The 18071-nt window shown below is 42.0% G+C and overlaps 1 protein-coding gene and 1 long non-coding RNA gene across 3 annotated transcripts in view; one reads left to right on the forward strand and one right to left on the reverse strand.

Annotated features, from left to right (window-relative positions):
- The window catches only part of tshz3b (teashirt zinc finger homeobox 3b), a 36375-nt gene extending 21149 nt beyond the window's left edge, over positions 1 to 15226 (reverse strand). Inside the window, exons 1-2 of one of the 2 annotated variants that reach the window (XM_077229332.1) lie at positions 14819 to 15226; positions 14086 to 14440 (exon numbers count right to left, since the gene is read on the reverse strand). In XM_077229332.1, coding sequence (XP_077085447.1) covers positions 14086 to 14125 — 40 coding nt within the window. In that variant the 5' untranslated portion in view covers positions 14126 to 14440; positions 14819 to 15226. Of the gene's footprint in view, positions 1 to 14085; positions 14719 to 14818 lie in introns of those variants that run through there. The other variant, XM_077229333.1, reaches the window with a different exon arrangement.
- Positions 15227 to 15282: 56 nt separating this feature from the next.
- Positions 15283 to 18071, forward strand: part of LOC143737627 (uncharacterized) — a 22419-nt gene continuing 19630 nt past the window's right edge. Inside the window, exon 1 of the long non-coding RNA XR_013203684.1 lies at positions 15283 to 15411. This is a non-coding gene — a long non-coding RNA (uncharacterized LOC143737627). The remainder of the gene's footprint in view (positions 15412 to 18071) is intronic.

Consider the following 18071-nt stretch of genomic DNA (forward strand, 5'->3'; position numbering starts at 1 on the left):
GTTTACATGTCCAGCTCTGCATTTTCTCATTATATTTAGTGTCACTCTCATGTAAATAACATAGAATGCCCACCAAATGTCGCATATACACACACCGCAGTATCAACGGTACAGCCAAATATCTAGCGGTTGACACCTTTTCATAATATCTAAGAAAATGATCATCATATTAGTCTGCAGAGTAATAGTTTCACGTCAAACATATCAAACACTAATCAGATATATAGCCTGAATAACACCTTTTTTAGCAAGCATTCTGTGAAAAAACAACTCTAACGCTCTCACAGACACTGAGTTAAGAGCCTTGACATTTCCATCTCTATAATTTTATCAGAAAGGTATGTTGAGGATGTGTGAGAGTAGTCGTGTCTATCTGAGGCATATTTGTGGTACGGGCCGGCGCAGTAAAGCTATTTTTTCTCCATTTACACAAAGGGCAAACCATGTCAGTGTGACGTCTATGACTGCGTTTTGCAGTGTTTTGACTGGACTCTTAGTCTGCACCTGTGTGAGAAGATCAGAGTGACTCTTTTATCTGATAATGACTAACCAAACACTACTTACAACATACAGCACGGCGCTCCCTCGTGTTTAAACTAGCATGCGGGAAAAGCACCATTTTAATATTTTAAACACCTCTATTCCCATTCTGAGCCAAAACATTGAAAGGATACGCAGGATGATTGCTGTGTGAATACTGACATTTACAATAAACTTTGATATGAACATATCATTTGAGAACACTTTGGCTTGGGAGGTGATCACATTGTTCTGACTCTTATCGGTGTACGTAGAGTGAAATGATGGAGAAAGAGAGAGAGAGAGACAGACAGAGACAAAAAGACAGGCCCATGGGAGAGCTGCTGCTAGAGGCAACATGACCTCACATTACCTCAGAGACATGTAGGTGCAGGAGACACTGCTGTCTAACCAAGTGAACAGAGACACGGGCACAAACACCCCACACACCATCATACTGCAAATTATTACATGGCTCTCCAGAATACTTGATTCTGATCTGTTAAAATGCAGGCATTCTGCGGTCAGATATTTTTGGATAATGACAGCTAAACTGTATGATTGACCGTCTGACTCTTTATCATCCTATTTACAGCAAACAAACAGCAAATATTTGCACACAATGTTTTGCCTGCTATCAAACCCAAATGAATGGCCTGAAAATAAGTCAAAGACATAAAAGAGTGATAAAGGAGAATAAAATGGTTAGAAATCTAGTCTAAAACACATTTGCTAAATAAATAAAAATATTTAATTAACAAAATGCCACCAAGAGAAAAATAACAACATTTTACTTACACCATAAATACATATGAGCATTTACATCATATTTCGATATACATATATATTTTTTTGACTATGATTGAAAAATTACTATGATAATTTTACAAGGGTTGTCAAATGTATTACCTCTAAGCTTTCTATTTACAACTTGTTTTTACAAGCGTTGAGCATTGTAGGCAATCACAATCATATCCATTGAGCACGTGAACGAAATGGCCTATCAGAGGTGCTAGTCAGAATCTGCTTAAAACCGATGAAAATGCATGAGGCGCATGCTTGTGAATCCTTTCATTTAAACCAACAGTGTAAACACGATGTAAATAAGAGATTCATTGTACAATTAAGAGTGTGAGAATGTGTGGAATTCTGTGCTGTAGAGATTGAAAGTGATTATAAAGGGAGGGCTCTTCTCTTGATTTCTGTATATAACCCATTCACAAGCTTTTAATGGTGCTAAGTACACTGCAAAGTTCCTTGATTGACAACTGCATTTAAAATGTGCGACTGAATCCGAAAATGTGATAATTGACAGTGATGATAACTAACGGACGAGACAAAATGGGACAAAAATATTTGAAGTACTTAATTCAACCGTCTTTGCTCTGGTCCGGATTGTTTATGGTATTGGTACCAACTACTGAAATTGTGGTACTGTGCCAGCGCTAATGTGAATGCTATAGGTTTTAGTAGTTCATATTTTTGTAACAGTAGGCTATAGAATTGATTACCTTTATTTAAAGAAAACACACACACACACACACACACACACACACACACACACACACACACACACACACACACACACACACACACACACAGATTAAATGTGGTCTAAAATTAAATTAAATCAAATTGAATGTTAATTTATGGTGTAACTATCAAGAAAAAAATAAAAAATAAAAACATTCTCTTACAACTTGAATACATGCAAGCGTCCACATCATAGTCATTAATTTAAAAATGATTATGATATCAGGACAGCTGTATATCAACCTGATATTTATTTAAATGTATTTCTGAATAAAATAGATTTGGGCATTGACCCAAAACGTATATGCGGTCACTCATTATTCTGGACTGTAGGGCTGTCTGTCTCTCGCTGGATCCGAATAACATCAGTGACTATAAGTGTGTGCGCACACGCATTTCAACAGAGACATCTTAAGCTTGAGTTAAAGAAGGCACACCGTGTAGGCCTGAGGCTTTGTGGGAAAGTCGCAGCACGTACACACACACACACAGACACACACTCTGAGGCACATGGGAGAGCGAGCGACATGGATTTGAAGAGGAACACTTTTAAGTACGCGTTTGTAGCATTTGCTCGTATCAGAGTGAGGTACTCAACCCTTTCATGTGGTTCCTCTCTCTCTCTCTCTCTCTCTCTCTCTCTCTCTCCCTCTCTCTCTCCCTCTCTCTCTCTCTCTCTCCCCTCACTCACTCTCATCTCCTCCACCAGCCCTTTTATTATTTCTTTCCCCTCTCTCTTTCTCCTCCGATCTCTTTTTAATTAATTACAACCTGGTCTAGTGATGGAGAGAGTAAGCTTTATCTTCCTCTGCTCCACTCTCTTACCGTGTCGAGAGAGTAAGACTGAGTTAAAAAGAGAGAGAGAAGACATGCCACACGCCAGTGCTTTCCTCCTGCTCCACTCTCTTCCTTACCCTCGTTCTTCCCTCTTCACTCTCTTCTCCGGCAACCCTGAGCAAGTGCTAGCAAGGGTCATATCTTTTTAATTATCTTTCTTGCCTTTGATTAATTATTCCGTCTGACAATAGCGTGTTTCTAATGCTTTTCACCTGCCCGTCTTGATTGACAGTGCCTCTGTCTGAGTCAAAGCAAACAGCTGCTGCCATGATTGCCTAGCAACCAGGAGGTGATGGATGAGACCCAGAGATGGATGGCCACAATAAATCATGTCTCCTGCTATAAAACTGGAAAAAGAGAGAGAGAGAGAGAGAGAGGGAGAGCGAGGGAGGGAGAGAGGGGTACTAGGAAGGGGAAGAAATAGAGCATACAAAAACAAAACAACCTATTCTCTCCATCCTGTTCTTGCTTTCCCTCACGCATCCATGTTTTTCGCATGCGCTCTCTCTCTCTCTCTCTCTCTGGAATGGGTCTGAAACTCTCTTAACAGTTTGACCCGAGCTTTCAACCTCCCTAAGAAGGGTGCAGCTCAAAAATGTGGTTGCAGGGGCAGATGAAGCCCATAGGACTTTATAGAAGCAGACTGCTGAAACCCAAACGCTCGAGGAGTTCGTCATAGGGTGGGGCCTGTCATGAGTTGGGACACGTTCTAGGTGCTGGAAAATTCAAGAACAATGAATCCAAGTACACCCACCACGTCCAACGAGCCTGCAAAGCAAAATTCATCAAACCCATTTCAATGCGGCCGGGAGCATGATGCATCTCACGTCGACGGTCGCATAGCCCCCTACCGCAACAATGGACAAATATATCAAGCATTGTTGAGCGCTCAACTGCCACTGCCAGAGACGACAGGAATCTGACCAGCCCGTGAACTGCAGGCACACAGCGAGACATCCCGTTAACCGAATTATCAGATGCTTATAGATACTGTGAAAATATGATTCGGACAGATCTCCTCTTACAGTCACAAAAGGGACGGAGGAAAACATGACAGAAATGTTTTCATTAACGTGGGCCGGGCGCGGAGGATCACGTGCGATTGGAGCGCTCAGATATGTGTTTCTTTTTCTGCTTTCGTTAAAGGTCGGCTTCATTTCCTGCTAATGAAGCCCAGCTGTTCCCGCTCTTTTCGCGTCCATGACGACAATGGTCACCTCGTTCCTGAGGGGCTGTCGACAAAACTTTACGACCTCGATGAAAAACGTGTCAGCGCTGGGGGAGGAAAACAAAAACGAGGAAAAAAATAGTCAGGGTAACCTAGGTTACAGGGACATAGTGTTGACAAATAAAACACTTTGAGCTTTGTTTTCAGGAGCAAAAAAACAGGGTAGTGAGTGGGTGAATGAGTGAGCAAAGGAGTGCAGCTCCTCTGGTATCTGGTAACGAACAGTGCAAGAGCTCGGCCCATCCATCAGAGGAAGCCCACGTCCTGCTTCGAGCTCTCTCTTGTTCCCTCTCTCTCTCTCTGAGCCCTGCTCAGGTTACAGCTTTACACGGCCAGTCTAAATAATATTCAAAATGATGAATGACATGGCCAGCCTCGTATCCATCATCAATTTCTTTTTTTAAGGAGCATCCATCTTCAGTAATGCTCCTTTGAATCATGGGAAAGCGAAAGAGCTCCGATTCACTCATGCAGGCCCCTGGAGAGGCAGAAGGAGGGACAGGAGGAGGGTACGAGGGAGGGATTTGGGTTCTGACTGATACCTGACAGCCAGACGTGCGCACGGACACAGCCTTCCCGAGTCGGACACATGTAGGCTCACTTATAAAACCCAAGACTTCCTGTGACCTCAATAAATACAAACTTTTGTAAGTGTGTCATTTAAAAAAAAGAACCTTCACAAACATAAAAACTGAGGAAAAATTCGAGTGGCATTGTTAGTGGCCGTGTCTCCCCCTCATCCGCCATCCCCTCCCCTGGCTGTGCAGACCCCTCGGTGGCGTGGAGGCAGTGGCAATTCTCAGAGGGGGGGACAGCCCCTAACACTGGGCTCCTTGGCAAGGGCCCGTTTGATAAATGACACATGTCATTCTGTCAGGAGAGAAGGGTGGGTCCATGATGTATGACCGTGCTGAGGAGCTGGGGAAATCGACTGTTTGGCATGGAGAGCCTCTCTCTCGCTCTCTTACACTCTTTCGGTCCCGCTATCTGGGTTCAGGACGGCATCAAAAAGGTCGAAGAGTTGCATCTGCGTGTGTGAGAGCCAGAGAACAGGCCGGCTGTTCTTTTTTTCCCCTGTCTATTGCTCCTTCTCACTCTCTTTCTCTCATACTGTCCATATTTTTTGAAGTAAAAGGAAGAGGAAACAGGCCAATGAAGGAAAGAAAGGGGGAAAAAATGTGTAGGAGAAAGAAAAAGACCTAAAAAAAGAAAACCTGGCTCGGAGTAGTGCGAGAGGGCAAGCGTATCAATCAAAGTCAACTTCGGCAACAACGAGACTACTATTTCAAATAAAAACTACATACGGCAGACAAACGACCTCGGCGCAGGACCGAAACCCGAAACGGCTCGCCGACCGACCAACCGAAACTCTCTACTCATCCCTTTTCGTGTCTCCTCAAAGGCAGGCTTCAACTCACCCCTCCTTTACTGTAAAAATCGTCTTTTCTTTTTCCTTCCTCTATCTCATGCTCTTCTCTTTTTTAACACACTGGCAGTGGGGGCCTGACATCTGCAGAGTGCATTTAAAGAAAAAAATGTGTCAAGGAAGCGTGATCCCCCTCCACCCTCTCTCTCTCTCTCTCTCTCTCTCTCTCTCTCTCTCTCTCTCTCTCTCTCTCTTTCATTAGCTCACTGGCAGGGTGGCACTTCTCAAGCTCATTACAGCCAGAGGATTTATGGTGCCGAACCCAATGGCGGAGAAAAGGCATCTGTCAATAATTGCAGGGAGCAGCGCACACACATCTCGAGAAGCTTTGAAATCTCATTAGGTATGCAGTTATCAGGCATAAAGATCAAAAACATTACTCAACTCAGACAGAATCCTACCAAGAAACATTAATTAGCAACAGGCCCGCAGTATAAAATAAAACAGACTTCCTCTCTCTCTCTCTCAGCCTCCCTCCCTCGCTCTGCCCCTCACACCTGCCTGCCTCTGCCAAGAGCCGGCACGACTTACCCAAGCAGGCGATGCGTACGAACACATTAAATAGCGGGATCACTCAGGAAGGAAACGCCGGCATGACATTACACTCAAGAAAAATGCACATCATCATACGCAAACATTCATATATGTGCACCGAGGTTGCGCAGATGCAGACGTGGACAAACACACACGCACCGGGGACTCCGGCAGAGTTAACAACATCCCCAACCCCTGCGCGCCGCATTCCCCTCTTCTTCCTCTGCCCTCATTAAATAAAACACAACATGGAGGGAGGAGGGATAATTCCCAGCATCTGAGACTGATCAGGACATGAGAGAGAAGGAGTTTGGGAGCGTTTGAGGGCCTCCCCTCTCTCTTTCCTCCAGTCTGGGTAGTGAGGAGAGAAGGAGGAAGAGGCCTGTCAGGCCGGAGAAGGATGTCAGAGCTCAGGCTGGCCCTGATTACTAGGGCCCCTCTCTCGCTCTCATTCTCTGCTGCTCTGCCTTTCATCACCCGCACCGCCATCAAAAAGCCTGCATGTCACACGCACACACCGTGATGAAAAGCGAAGCAAGACTGATGGCTGTCAGTTTTCAGGCTCGGAGTGAAAGAAGAGGAGGGTGCCGAGACAAGCCGGGCGGTGGGGCAAGATCCCTGCCATTTCTGTGGAGGAATCATACACACACTCTCACACACACACAAACACACACACACACACACACACACACACACACACCACCCCCCTGCCAAAATCTTTACTGTAGTCCCTGCCCCCAACTTACTCTCTAAGTCATTTTCTGAGCCTCCTTCGGCACGTCCCTATCCCTCTTCGACATGACAGGGATTACTTCCATGCGGCCATATTTCATTGGACTACACTAGGACTCTCGCAGTTGCGTGTAGCTGCCAGAGTGGACCGGCCTCGCAGATACACACACAAAGAACTACAGTATCACTCAGAGTGAGAGAGCGAGAGTGGGAAGGCGGGACAACTCAAGCATATGGAAAGAGCGCAGGCCGGATGATTCATTAGTACTGTGATACTCAGTGCCACCTCTGTGCAAGGCTAAGCTAATATCCCTCACAGTACTGGGCAGGGTAAAAATAACTGTCTACCAAAGCCAGACACATAGATCCCAGAAACCCTCTTCATTTCCTGTCTCCTCCCAGATTCCGCCCCACCGGAAGAGGTGTGGGCCACGGTAATGGCAAATCATGCAGCACAGTCGAAAATCTTGACCAATCGCCAGTGTAAAACAACAAGTAGATTTGGAGGCGTATTCTGAGTATCACAGCATAATCGGCAAGGTTCAGTGTTCATTGTTGATCAATAAAATAAACGAGAATCGGGTAAATTAGCAAAAGGGATATGATCGACACTGTGGTGCGTTCTCTCCGTGGGAACTGCTTTGTAAAACATGTACTATCAAATAGTCTGTAAAACTATCACAGTGCATGTAGTTCTAATTCTCTCAAAAACAAGGAAATCATCAACAAACTACAGCACACAACCAGCTGAACACAAAGCACACAGAAACCTTGAAGGGGAACATAAACAATTTTGAAATGTTTCTTTTTCTTGTACTTTTTGACACGTAAATGGCAGATAAGCTACTCAAAATGTTTTGTTTGAATGTCACTAACAACGCTTAATTTATTTTCAAGTTGTGTGACTTTCTCAGCTATAGGTAAAACAAGAATGATGAACTTTTTCCATGTTATTCTTTAAAAAATAAATATATTAATTTAAGCATATTTGAGCAGAATAAAATAAGAATGCACCATAAACCCATAAGACACCAAGCATATTCAGTGTCAAATTTAACAAAAACAAAATGCCTAATAAATGCTCATCTATTTTTTTAATGTCCACTGAATTCCACGCAGGAAGACATTTCAAATGAAAAATTCACATTACTGCATTTTATACAAGACAAATATATTTTTGACAATGTTTTGCATCAAAACATACAGCATGAACAACAAATTACTTGTGTTTTAGTGTAGGGCTGAAATAGCACAGTTATAATTGATCAAATAATGATCATGAAAATAGAAAACAAATTTAATTATCAGTTAGTCGGGGCTTTGCGTTGTGCACGGAAAACCTCCATCAACGAAATCACTCCATCAACGAAAAAATATATATATTTACATTACATTTTATATGATAATCTTATAATGCAAAACAATGTGAACTAACAGCAAGCGAGCAATTACTGCCGGTGTAAAAAGTAGAATATGTCTGCATTCAGGCCAATCACACTTAGCGAAAAGAAAGAAAGGGAAATCATCTGGATCAAAACAATATTCACTTTAACTGTTTCTTTTTTTTTTTTTACTTTAATGGGATTTACTGAAAAATGATTTCCCTTATATTATTTTATTACAGGAAAAACAGCATTTTATGTTCAGATTACGGTCAATATGGTCAGAGTAATAATCTGTTTCTGTAAAAAATTCGACCTTTTTTTACCAGTTAATACTTTGTGGATCTTTATTTTTGGTTATTTAAACTGTCGTAACCACTTTCAAACAGTGAAATAACTTTATATTGTAACCTTTATATTATTTGCACACAGTGTGTAGCATAACTACTTTACAAAAGCACTGCGCAAGATTAAATCATAAAAATATTCAGCAGATAAATTGATTCTTAAAACGGTTGTTAGCTGGAGTGCGTGTAAAAGCAAGACGCACAGAAACAATGGAATCGCCCTGCATTCTCATTAACCCTGCTGCAGTTACCATTCATCGTCATATCTTCACCAAACAATCTCTGGAAAAGAAGGAGTGAAAAGAAGGGATGAGTGAGAAAGAAACAGAGAAGGAGAGAGAGAGAGAGAGAGAGAGAGAGAGAGAGAGAGAGAGAGAGAGACAGTTAGGGGGTAGAAGGGGGGAAAAATGAGGGAAGGATGCAGCCTTGTGAGCCAATTTAAGAAATAAGTGCTGATGCATCAGCTATTGACTGTGTGAACGCTCCTGATAACGCTCAAGGCGAAACTGTGAGGGAAATGACAGCATCAACCGCCTGCAATAAACTGCAGCCCGCGAGACCAAGGGAGCCCTAATTGACAGCTGTCAAGCTAATGGGAGCCATGACGGAAGATTCAGGAAAAAAATTCTGTTTATCAACCATCAACCCTGGTGTGGATCCACAGGGAGGAGAACTTCCCCTCCCTCCGTTCTCTCTCTCTATCTTTCTCACTCTGTTTGGCTGTTAGGTTATTCAGCTTTTTTCCCTTAACCCCCATCCCTCTTTCCTTCGTTCTTTCTTTCTCTTTCTCCCCGATCCTGTGTTTTTTCCCCGCCTCTTCTGCTCTTAACCCTTCTCATTGTTGCTCACTTCTTGCGGTGAAAAAGGCGGAGGACAGCCATAACTAATCATAGTGTCAGTTGGCTGCCTGGGAGCGCAGGGTTTGGGCCAGAGCAATGTGAGGAGGACGAAGACTCAGGCCCCATAATCCACGCGCACACACACACACACACACACACACACACACACACACACACACACACACACACACACACACACACACACACACACACACACACACACACACACACACACACACACACACACACACACACACACACACACACAGCTGAAGAGACACCTACACAGGGCCAAATGCAGTTCTCTTTCCAGCTACTGTGTACATAAAAGCAAAGAAAAATCTGTGACTACAACAATAAACAAATTTCAGTGTAACAATATATCCAACAGGCATGCTGCTCACTCTCCTGCTAAAATGACCATCAAGCTATAACAAAATGTGTTCATGCGCTTCATTCATAATGCGGTTAGAGTATTTCTGTATCAACTTTCCTTATTAAAGAGCTGCAGGTGATGTTTAATTAGATCTCCTGTTAGATTTGAAGATTTTATTCTTATGCTCATTACATGCAAAACATCTAGATTAAAATTCTATCCGTCTAGACGTGCATTAGTATGCACACTTTTGATTAATCATTTTCTGAATTAAATAACTGTATATATTAAACAAAAAGGGGAAAAAAAAAGAAAAACACAATCATTTGAGGAGAGGAATGTAATTCTGGACAGTGGTGTACATGACATAATTTTCCTTTTCTTAATAATGCATATGATTATCATGACTAGGTTTTAATAAGGGTAATTAACATAATCAAGTCACCATGATGTTTCATTATAATTTGAGTAATTAAATCGCAGCAGGGGAAGAAAAAAAAAGAAACTTGAACCAAAGTGGACGACTCTTAATTTGCAAAGAAGTCAAAAGAGATCACAGACACACACAACACTTCAACACCGCCAACTAGGCTACAGTATTCTTTCTGCGATGTTATCTATACTAATCATAACTAACCTATTAGTGTGTACATGTGTTCCATATAAGCATGTGGTAGTGATCATTATGTGACCGTATTTACGAGCCCACCGGTGCGGTGTTCCCCATATGATCTCACGCATGCAATCCTCCACACCCTTGCCGGAACAGGCTTTGAGTTTGATTAATCATTGCTCCCCGTCTGCAATCAATCAAACACACACAAAATCACAGAAATCAGCTCCTTTCCCCAACTGCAATCCATCTCAGCGCAGCCTCCGTAACATTCGTCACAACCCAAATATTTTTATAAATCATATTTAGCAGCTCTAAACACAATGCTGAGAGTTAACATTTATTCCAACGCAGATGAGATAAACTAACTTTAAACACGCTATGAGCGCCATGATAATGACCGATATCAACACCATCTGTCTTCATACATCAAATCCGCTTGGTTCAAAAGCATGTGTAGAGATTACATTTCACCAAACTATGAGCCGAGACAGACAAGTAAACACGGAGACTGTAGTTCGGACACTTCGGTATTAAGGGCACGTGGATGTTTCCAACAACGCTGTGCTTTAGTAGCTAGCTTTGATATTAAAATCCGAGATGGACAAAGAGATAGCTGGAGGAAAAAAGTTTGATGTTCTCTTCGACTCCCCAAAACAATTGATATGTTTGGTCTGGCAAAAGCTTTGAAGCCTGTGAACAAAAACATGGTGTGTACGCTGCGTTGCCTGCGCCTGAACGGCTGATATTTTTTTTTTTTTTGGCGGGGGGTGAATCTCCCTCACTAGACAGAGAGTGCTGTGTCTGTCTGTTAAAAAAGAGAGATAGATAGAGTAGACTGAACAAATGGAGAGCAGGCAAAAAAAATTCATAATCACGTCAAAGGTGCGCAAGTACGCGCACAGAGCCTGTGACGCACTTCCACCCGGTTACCTTCACAACACAATTTTTCTGCGCCTTTTGATTCTGTTTTGTCACCTCGCCACTATTATTGCTCTTAGTCTCTTGACCATTAAAAGCGCTCTATTTCAGCCAACATGATTACCCAGGTACCCCAGCCCATTTGTCACCTGCAGCAGCAAATTGAGTTAGTGCACCAACTAAAGGCATGGAGGACTGTGTAATATCAACTTGATTACATCAAACTAGCTGCAAACCTAATTGGGCTGGATGACAGTGTGCGGAGCTTGTCATCTCCAATCATTAGGCCTGTCAGGAATCCATCAGCTTTACAGCTAATTAGGTGAACACTAATGAAGCTGGCAAAACAACTTTTCTTTTTCTACGGCTGAGCGGGCCTTCCAGACTTGGTGGGAGGAGGGAGGAAGGGAGAGACAGAAAGAGGGAGCGAGAGAAAGAGACAGAAAATGTGAGGGAGGGCGAAATTTTCTCATGCAAAGCTCAAGGTTGCAGGGGACTGGATTTCCCAAAGTTCCTAATCAAGGCCCATCATCTGCCATCTTTCCTTTGCTCTTTCCATCACGACGGCGCAATCAATTTGTCATCACTCTTTGTATGCCACAGTGCAGTCGTCAACCTTATAACTTGCAGCTGTGAGGGCTGCTGGGAGGGAGGGAGTGAGAAGATGAGGGAGAGACAGAGGGGAGGGGCATTGGTTTGAAGAAAGGAGAGAGGGAGTTAAAAAAGAAAAAAAAATATATCACAGGAAGTTGCCTCGTCTAAAGAGAGAAAAAAAGGCTCTCAGCCTGCTTTCGTATTTGTCTTCATCCGCTCATCAAAGGCATAAATGCCTGATTTTCTCTCTCTCTCTCTCTCTCTCTCACTCCTCTGAAATGAGAAGCTTCTCAGTCACCCTTGTTCCCTCCTCCCTCCTTCCCTCTACCTCTGCGCGTCCATTAGGCAAAAGCATTTTGATAAAGTAAAGCACAAGCCTATCGCATTGGGAGTGGAGAGGAGGGGAGGGGGACAAAATGAGAGCACTCACTCTGCCAACTTCTGATTGACCATTAGAGCTATTGATGAATGTGGCTGTCAAAGGAGAGACAATTAAATCAAATATGAAACAAAGTTGCTTTGACGGGTCAGACTGATGGAGCAAACCATTCTTCCGTCTCCAGATTAGGTTATTAGTTTTGTGTGTGTGTGTGTGTGTGTGTGTTTTTGTCGGACTGTAGGTGTGCCCTCTATTGGACCATTCACGAGTGTTTCATGCTCCGGTGATATTCGTGTGCATGCAAGAGTGTCAGTGTTGATCGTGCCCGTCGAATAGTACAGATCTGTACATAGTATTTTGTGAACAGTACTCAACTGTTGAATCTGATTGTCAATAGTCTACTTGTTTTTATTTAGATAAGATCTTCACCTGAAAGTTTCAGCAGTAAATATCGTGCCGTGTATCACACAGTAACAGCGTGTAATTCATCCATGAATAAACAAAGACTTCTTGTGTCCCCTAAAGTTAGACAAGGATTCAAAAATCACAAGACGTACGTATTCTAGTTTTGAACACAACAAGAATATCAGTCACCGCTTTAAAATGCAGCTCCACTAGGCCTACAAAAGACATTAGCAGCAGTTAAGCTGACTGATTTCTATTTCTGTTTCTTTGAATACATCATTTTTCCTTGTTGCAAATGTGTCGACTAGCAATCAAAATGTCATGAGGTATTCATTGACGTGTTATTTTTAGACAGTTCATTAAAAATAAAGCAGATTAGATGTCGCCTATCATTATTTAAATGGTCTGTTTTCCCCATGTTCCTCATGTTAGTGGTCTTTGAGCAGTGGAAGTAAATGTGGCCTTGTGCCCTGGCCTATGTGGGACAAAAAAAAAAGCAGAAAAGCAGCAATTAAAGATGTTTTAATGGGCGCTTGTCAGAGCAGACGTGACGTCACGGGGTTGTGGCGTTGCCATGGCGAGTGATTTATTGATGTTTATCAGGAATGAATAGATCAAAGAGCAGCCGAATGACAGGCAATCAATCAGCCGTCAAATCAAAGATGGCAATTGTCCATTAAAGGCTCTTCTTAGACCCCTCGTGCGTCGGCTACAAAATTATCTTTTGAGGCTTTTCCAGAAAAGGAGAGGAGTGATAAAAATATAAATAATAATAGCAATAAAGTTGGCTTTTTGTGATCAAATGTTTTCGCACAAACCCCCCCCCCCCCCCCCCCCCAAACAGCGAAGACGAGCATCAAAGAGAGTCATGACAGTCAGCTGACACCTAAGCCCTTTTTTTCCCTGCGCTTCTTTATAAATCTCTAATTCATGGAGTCAATATCTACGCCCTAAGAGGAAAGAGAGCGGTGTGAAACAGAGAACAATCAAACGACTTGTAGTCGACTCAGCTTCAGCTGCATGGGGCCAGGCGAGTAAAATAGTCAGTATTCACGAGGATAAAGTTAAATAGTGTTATTATTCGGCCAGTTGACTAACTGTTACTCTGATAAAAGGAAATGTCACTATGTGGCCTCAAAAAAACCTGATAGACTAACATGATAAACTTATTATAAAACGACAGACTTTCGGGAAAAAAAGAAAGAACAACTTTTTTCGAATAACAGTTACACATCATACCGCTGGAACAGTGGGTATTCCAGATCATTCACACACAAACACACACACACACACACACACACACAAACACACACACACATTCAGTGTTACTATGAAGATAGCACACAAAAAAATAATAATAAATAAATAAACGGGGAGGTGAAGAGGAGCAAATGAGGAAGATGAAGAAGAAGAGCCGTACCTGCCGAGCGCCGGGGCGCTTGCTGTTTCCTCCGCGGCATGTTTCTCTTTCAGGTTTTTTTTTTTCAGGAGCCCCTGAGATCCCGAGAGCTGCTCCGCTTCTGCTCTGATACACGGCACCTGGGGCGCTTTCACACGCCTGACATGTATCGGCAGTTTTCAAACCAAAAAAATCAGACGGTAAGCTCTGAAGAGGATGAAGACGAAGCGGGATTTTCCCCCTCTATCCTCTCTCTCTTTCCCCCCGCGCGTCTTTTGGGTTTGACGGAGAGTCGAGCCGTTACAGCGGGGAGAAAAACCGCTCGTGCCTCAGTGCGATTCTCACTCACTCCGCGCTGGAAGCTGCAACAGGCAAGCTTAAAGGAAAACGAAATGATCGCGTCACTCAAAGTCTGCAAACAGAGGCAAACATCAAGCACTGTCATATTAACTCCTTCCATCTCGAATGGGTTAGCTAGCTCATGTCATGTGGGTAGGCATATGTCTCTCTCTCTCCCTCTCTCTCTCTTTCTCTCTCTCTCTCCCTACCGCAGCCAACCCCAATGCACTCTAATAGTAAAAGTAGCAGGTCACAAACACAACACTATAGATATGCAATGATTGACACTAACATAGGAGTGTATCAAATCGACAATCTGACTTCATGTTTTGTTTAAGCGTAAGACGCTTGCAAGGCAGGCAGCAGTCGCCTTTATCAATGATTTAGGAACGTAATAGAGCAAAGCTTTACTTACTCGATAGCTTGAATAAACGTGTCATCCATGAGGAATCCGGTCCGAGTAATCGCAAAAGCAAAAACAAAAATGTATTGTTTTTATCTGCGCGGCTGTCGCCGATAGCTTTCTGTAAAAATCCAAAAGACCACCGCCTTTCAAACGTCCATCTCTTTTATAATAAACAAACCGGGGAATAGACAAAAAGCTTGAAGGAGGAGATGGACGGACTTGTCGCCCGCGCGCTGTCTCGTTTGCTTATTTTGTCCGCGCGCGTTGGGAATCCGCTGAGAGAATCGATGCGATAGGTGCTTGATTGGGTATTCCTGCTTGTAATAACGCACATCAGAAGGAGGGGATTGACTCGGGCTGCGCCTCAGCTGCTGCTGCTGCTGCGAGGGCATGGATCACTGAGCTATTGCCAAACACTTTCTTGGCCGCTAATAGCACTTTTTAGCCTTCTTTGTGGGGCTCGTATCATATATTTAAAAAACAGCAACGGGCGAAGCAGACGCGTCTTCCTCGCGCTCGCGAGACGCCTTTTCTCTTCTGTAATGTCACTTTCGAAAATCCATTATGAAACGCTTTCTTCACAGAATGGACTTTTTAAGACGGTAAGATCAACATTTTCCAAATATGTCCATCATCAATTAAAAACAGTGTTATGAAGAGATGATTTTTCGTTTTGGTTAGCGAGAAATGGAGTCAAGCGTAAACTCTTTGTAGTGAAGATTCAAAGTTGTCCGTATTGGATGAGAGAGGGAGATGGGAACTGTGTCCTCTGTTTACTAGCTGAGGGTTTGTTGTCAGACACTGCCTCTTCCCCTAAAGTCCTCGTGCTGTCTCTCCTCTCACTCATCTGACCGCAAATGGAATGGCATCGAGCCCTCGAAAGGGGGCAGTTGGAGTCGTAGCGTTCACTAAAACTAGAATGTCCAGAATCTCTTGAATGTCCGCGCGCCAAGCTCACGGGGGAGATTGAAAGGGAAGAGCAGTCTTTCACGGATCCGGGATGTTTTTGCCCAATCTCACTCACTCGTGTGTGCATGCCGTTAGATCCGCCCAAGCATCTGTCCGTCTAACCATTGGCGCATCCATCAGTGTCACACACACACACACACACACACACACACGCCGCACGAAGTCGCTTTAACTACGGGAAGCTTCTCTTCTTCATCAAACGACGTATTAAGCAAGATCACACTGTTTGTGGGGGATGCATTCTGATTTTATTGTAAAAGAAATAATGATTTATTCCAATTGCTATAGGCTACATAGGCTAATGGTGCATCGGAAGGCTGTACCAAGTAGCCTAGCCTGAGGATGTAGTCTATTTTCAAACTTTAGTGGACGAATGTTTCTCTCTATTAGCTATAGCCTACACCTTAGCTTCTATTATAGCAACAACTATTAATAATAGCCTACCGACGAGTAATGGCTGCGCCTGGTTATAATTGTTTAAAAAACTATTTACAAATCTTAAAGCAACTCACAAACAAGTCGATGCAAAGAATGCTTTGCTATTTTTTCTTTATTTTTTTCTTTTGATAGCCGGCTTTTCAGTCTCGTTGGCAGTTGGCTGAGTAATGTGAATATATTTTTCTAGATTATGGATTACCGCGTGAAGGATATGAAACATAGGCTATTCTGGACCGTAGGCTACTGTTTATTTTTAGAGCCATATTTCACCGATGGTCTCAGTGTACGTGCATGTGCAAAACAACTTTAATTATGAACCACACATTTAATTTCGACTTTGTTCAAAGTTTGGATGTCTGTAGCCTAAAACTAGGCTACGATAAGCACAAATAAATGGTGCTAATGTGGACCTGATTTAGTCTCAAAGACTATTAAACAGCAATTAAAGGTATAGGCTAAAAACTCCCTTTAAATGTTCTTTTCAAGCTATAGCCTATAGATCTTTAGCTAAACTGAAATATTTAGGCTATACAATTAACGAACAAGAACATCGCATCTTTATATAAAAAATATAAAACTATATATATAAATTATATAAAACTTTATAAAAACTAACAGCTTTATATTAAAAAAATGACTGTGTGTGTGTGTAACAGAGAACAGCTGCATGAGTAGCTACATGAACGTGAGCGCGCAGTTCATTGTAACCGCCCCCTTTTTAAGTGCTTATTCTAAAATCCCCCAAAATGTTTTATTTTAAATAACATCGACGTAGGAAGTTTTACAATGCTATTTTGTCAAAAATCACAGCACTAACTGTCATTGTGCTCAGTTGTCCAAAGAGAAGAAAAGGTACGTGATTGTCTTGTGTTTCACTTGATGTTTTGTGGATTCGTCAATGTGTGTATCCTTCAAGTCTGTTTTGTCCTGGTATCTTATGTGTCTTGAACTGTTAGAACAAATAGCCACTGTTTTTAATGTCAAAACAAGAGGCATCTGTTTAACGTGAAACATAGGCCTTTGCACCTTAAAACGTATTTAAGTATTTTCTTTCAACTTATCCATTATTATTATTATTATTATTATTATTATTATTATTATTATTATTAATTCATAGTCTTTCAGAATATGCAGACTTGTAATTTATTGTTGTTGATAGATAAGGAAGTGACATTAGAGTTTCTATAAGACTAAATGAACTTGAACATCATTCTTAAAACAAATAACGTTATAAACTTTATAGCCTACTTTAATGAACCATTTGCTATTAAATTAATATATCCCAAATTCTGTGAATGTTGGTCTAATTTTGTTTTTGCATATCTGCCACTATGAGAAAAAGAGAGAAAGAATATTTGTATCATAAATAATGAGTTATTTAGCACCACTTGGAGGCTCATTTTAATTGCCACATGCGCTGAAGACAACAGGAACGCTAATATGTTTTATTTGCCGCAATATGCTCATGGTGGCTTTGTTAAAACATTCCTGCTTTTAAACTGTTGTTAGCTCAGTTTAAAGAAGTAACTTTTTATTACATCACATTTGTAGTCGAATATGAAGAAATGAATGCTTGTGTAATCTGAACAAGAACACACATGTCGATGTGAAAATAAGTCTTATTCTCCAAAAGTCACAAGAACTTTGACATTCAGAAAAATAAAAAGCACGTGCTAGAACGAATACAAGTCTTAAATATTTTTTTTTTTTTTTGCCTCCACATATTAGTGGAGCTCTCACTAGTCGGAGAAATTTGAGAGTTCGTTTTTACCTTTAAACTGAGAGCAATTTGAAATAGCCCCAGTGGATACTTAAAGCTGGAACATTACACCAACATGACTTTAATCATACGCGT

This window comes from Siphateles boraxobius, unplaced genomic scaffold (genome assembly GCF_051911475.1).
Source record: "Siphateles boraxobius isolate OS27281-9 unplaced genomic scaffold, OSU_SipBor_1 130, whole genome shotgun sequence".
Taxonomy (NCBI): Eukaryota; Metazoa; Chordata; class Actinopteri; order Cypriniformes; family Leuciscidae; genus Siphateles; species Siphateles boraxobius.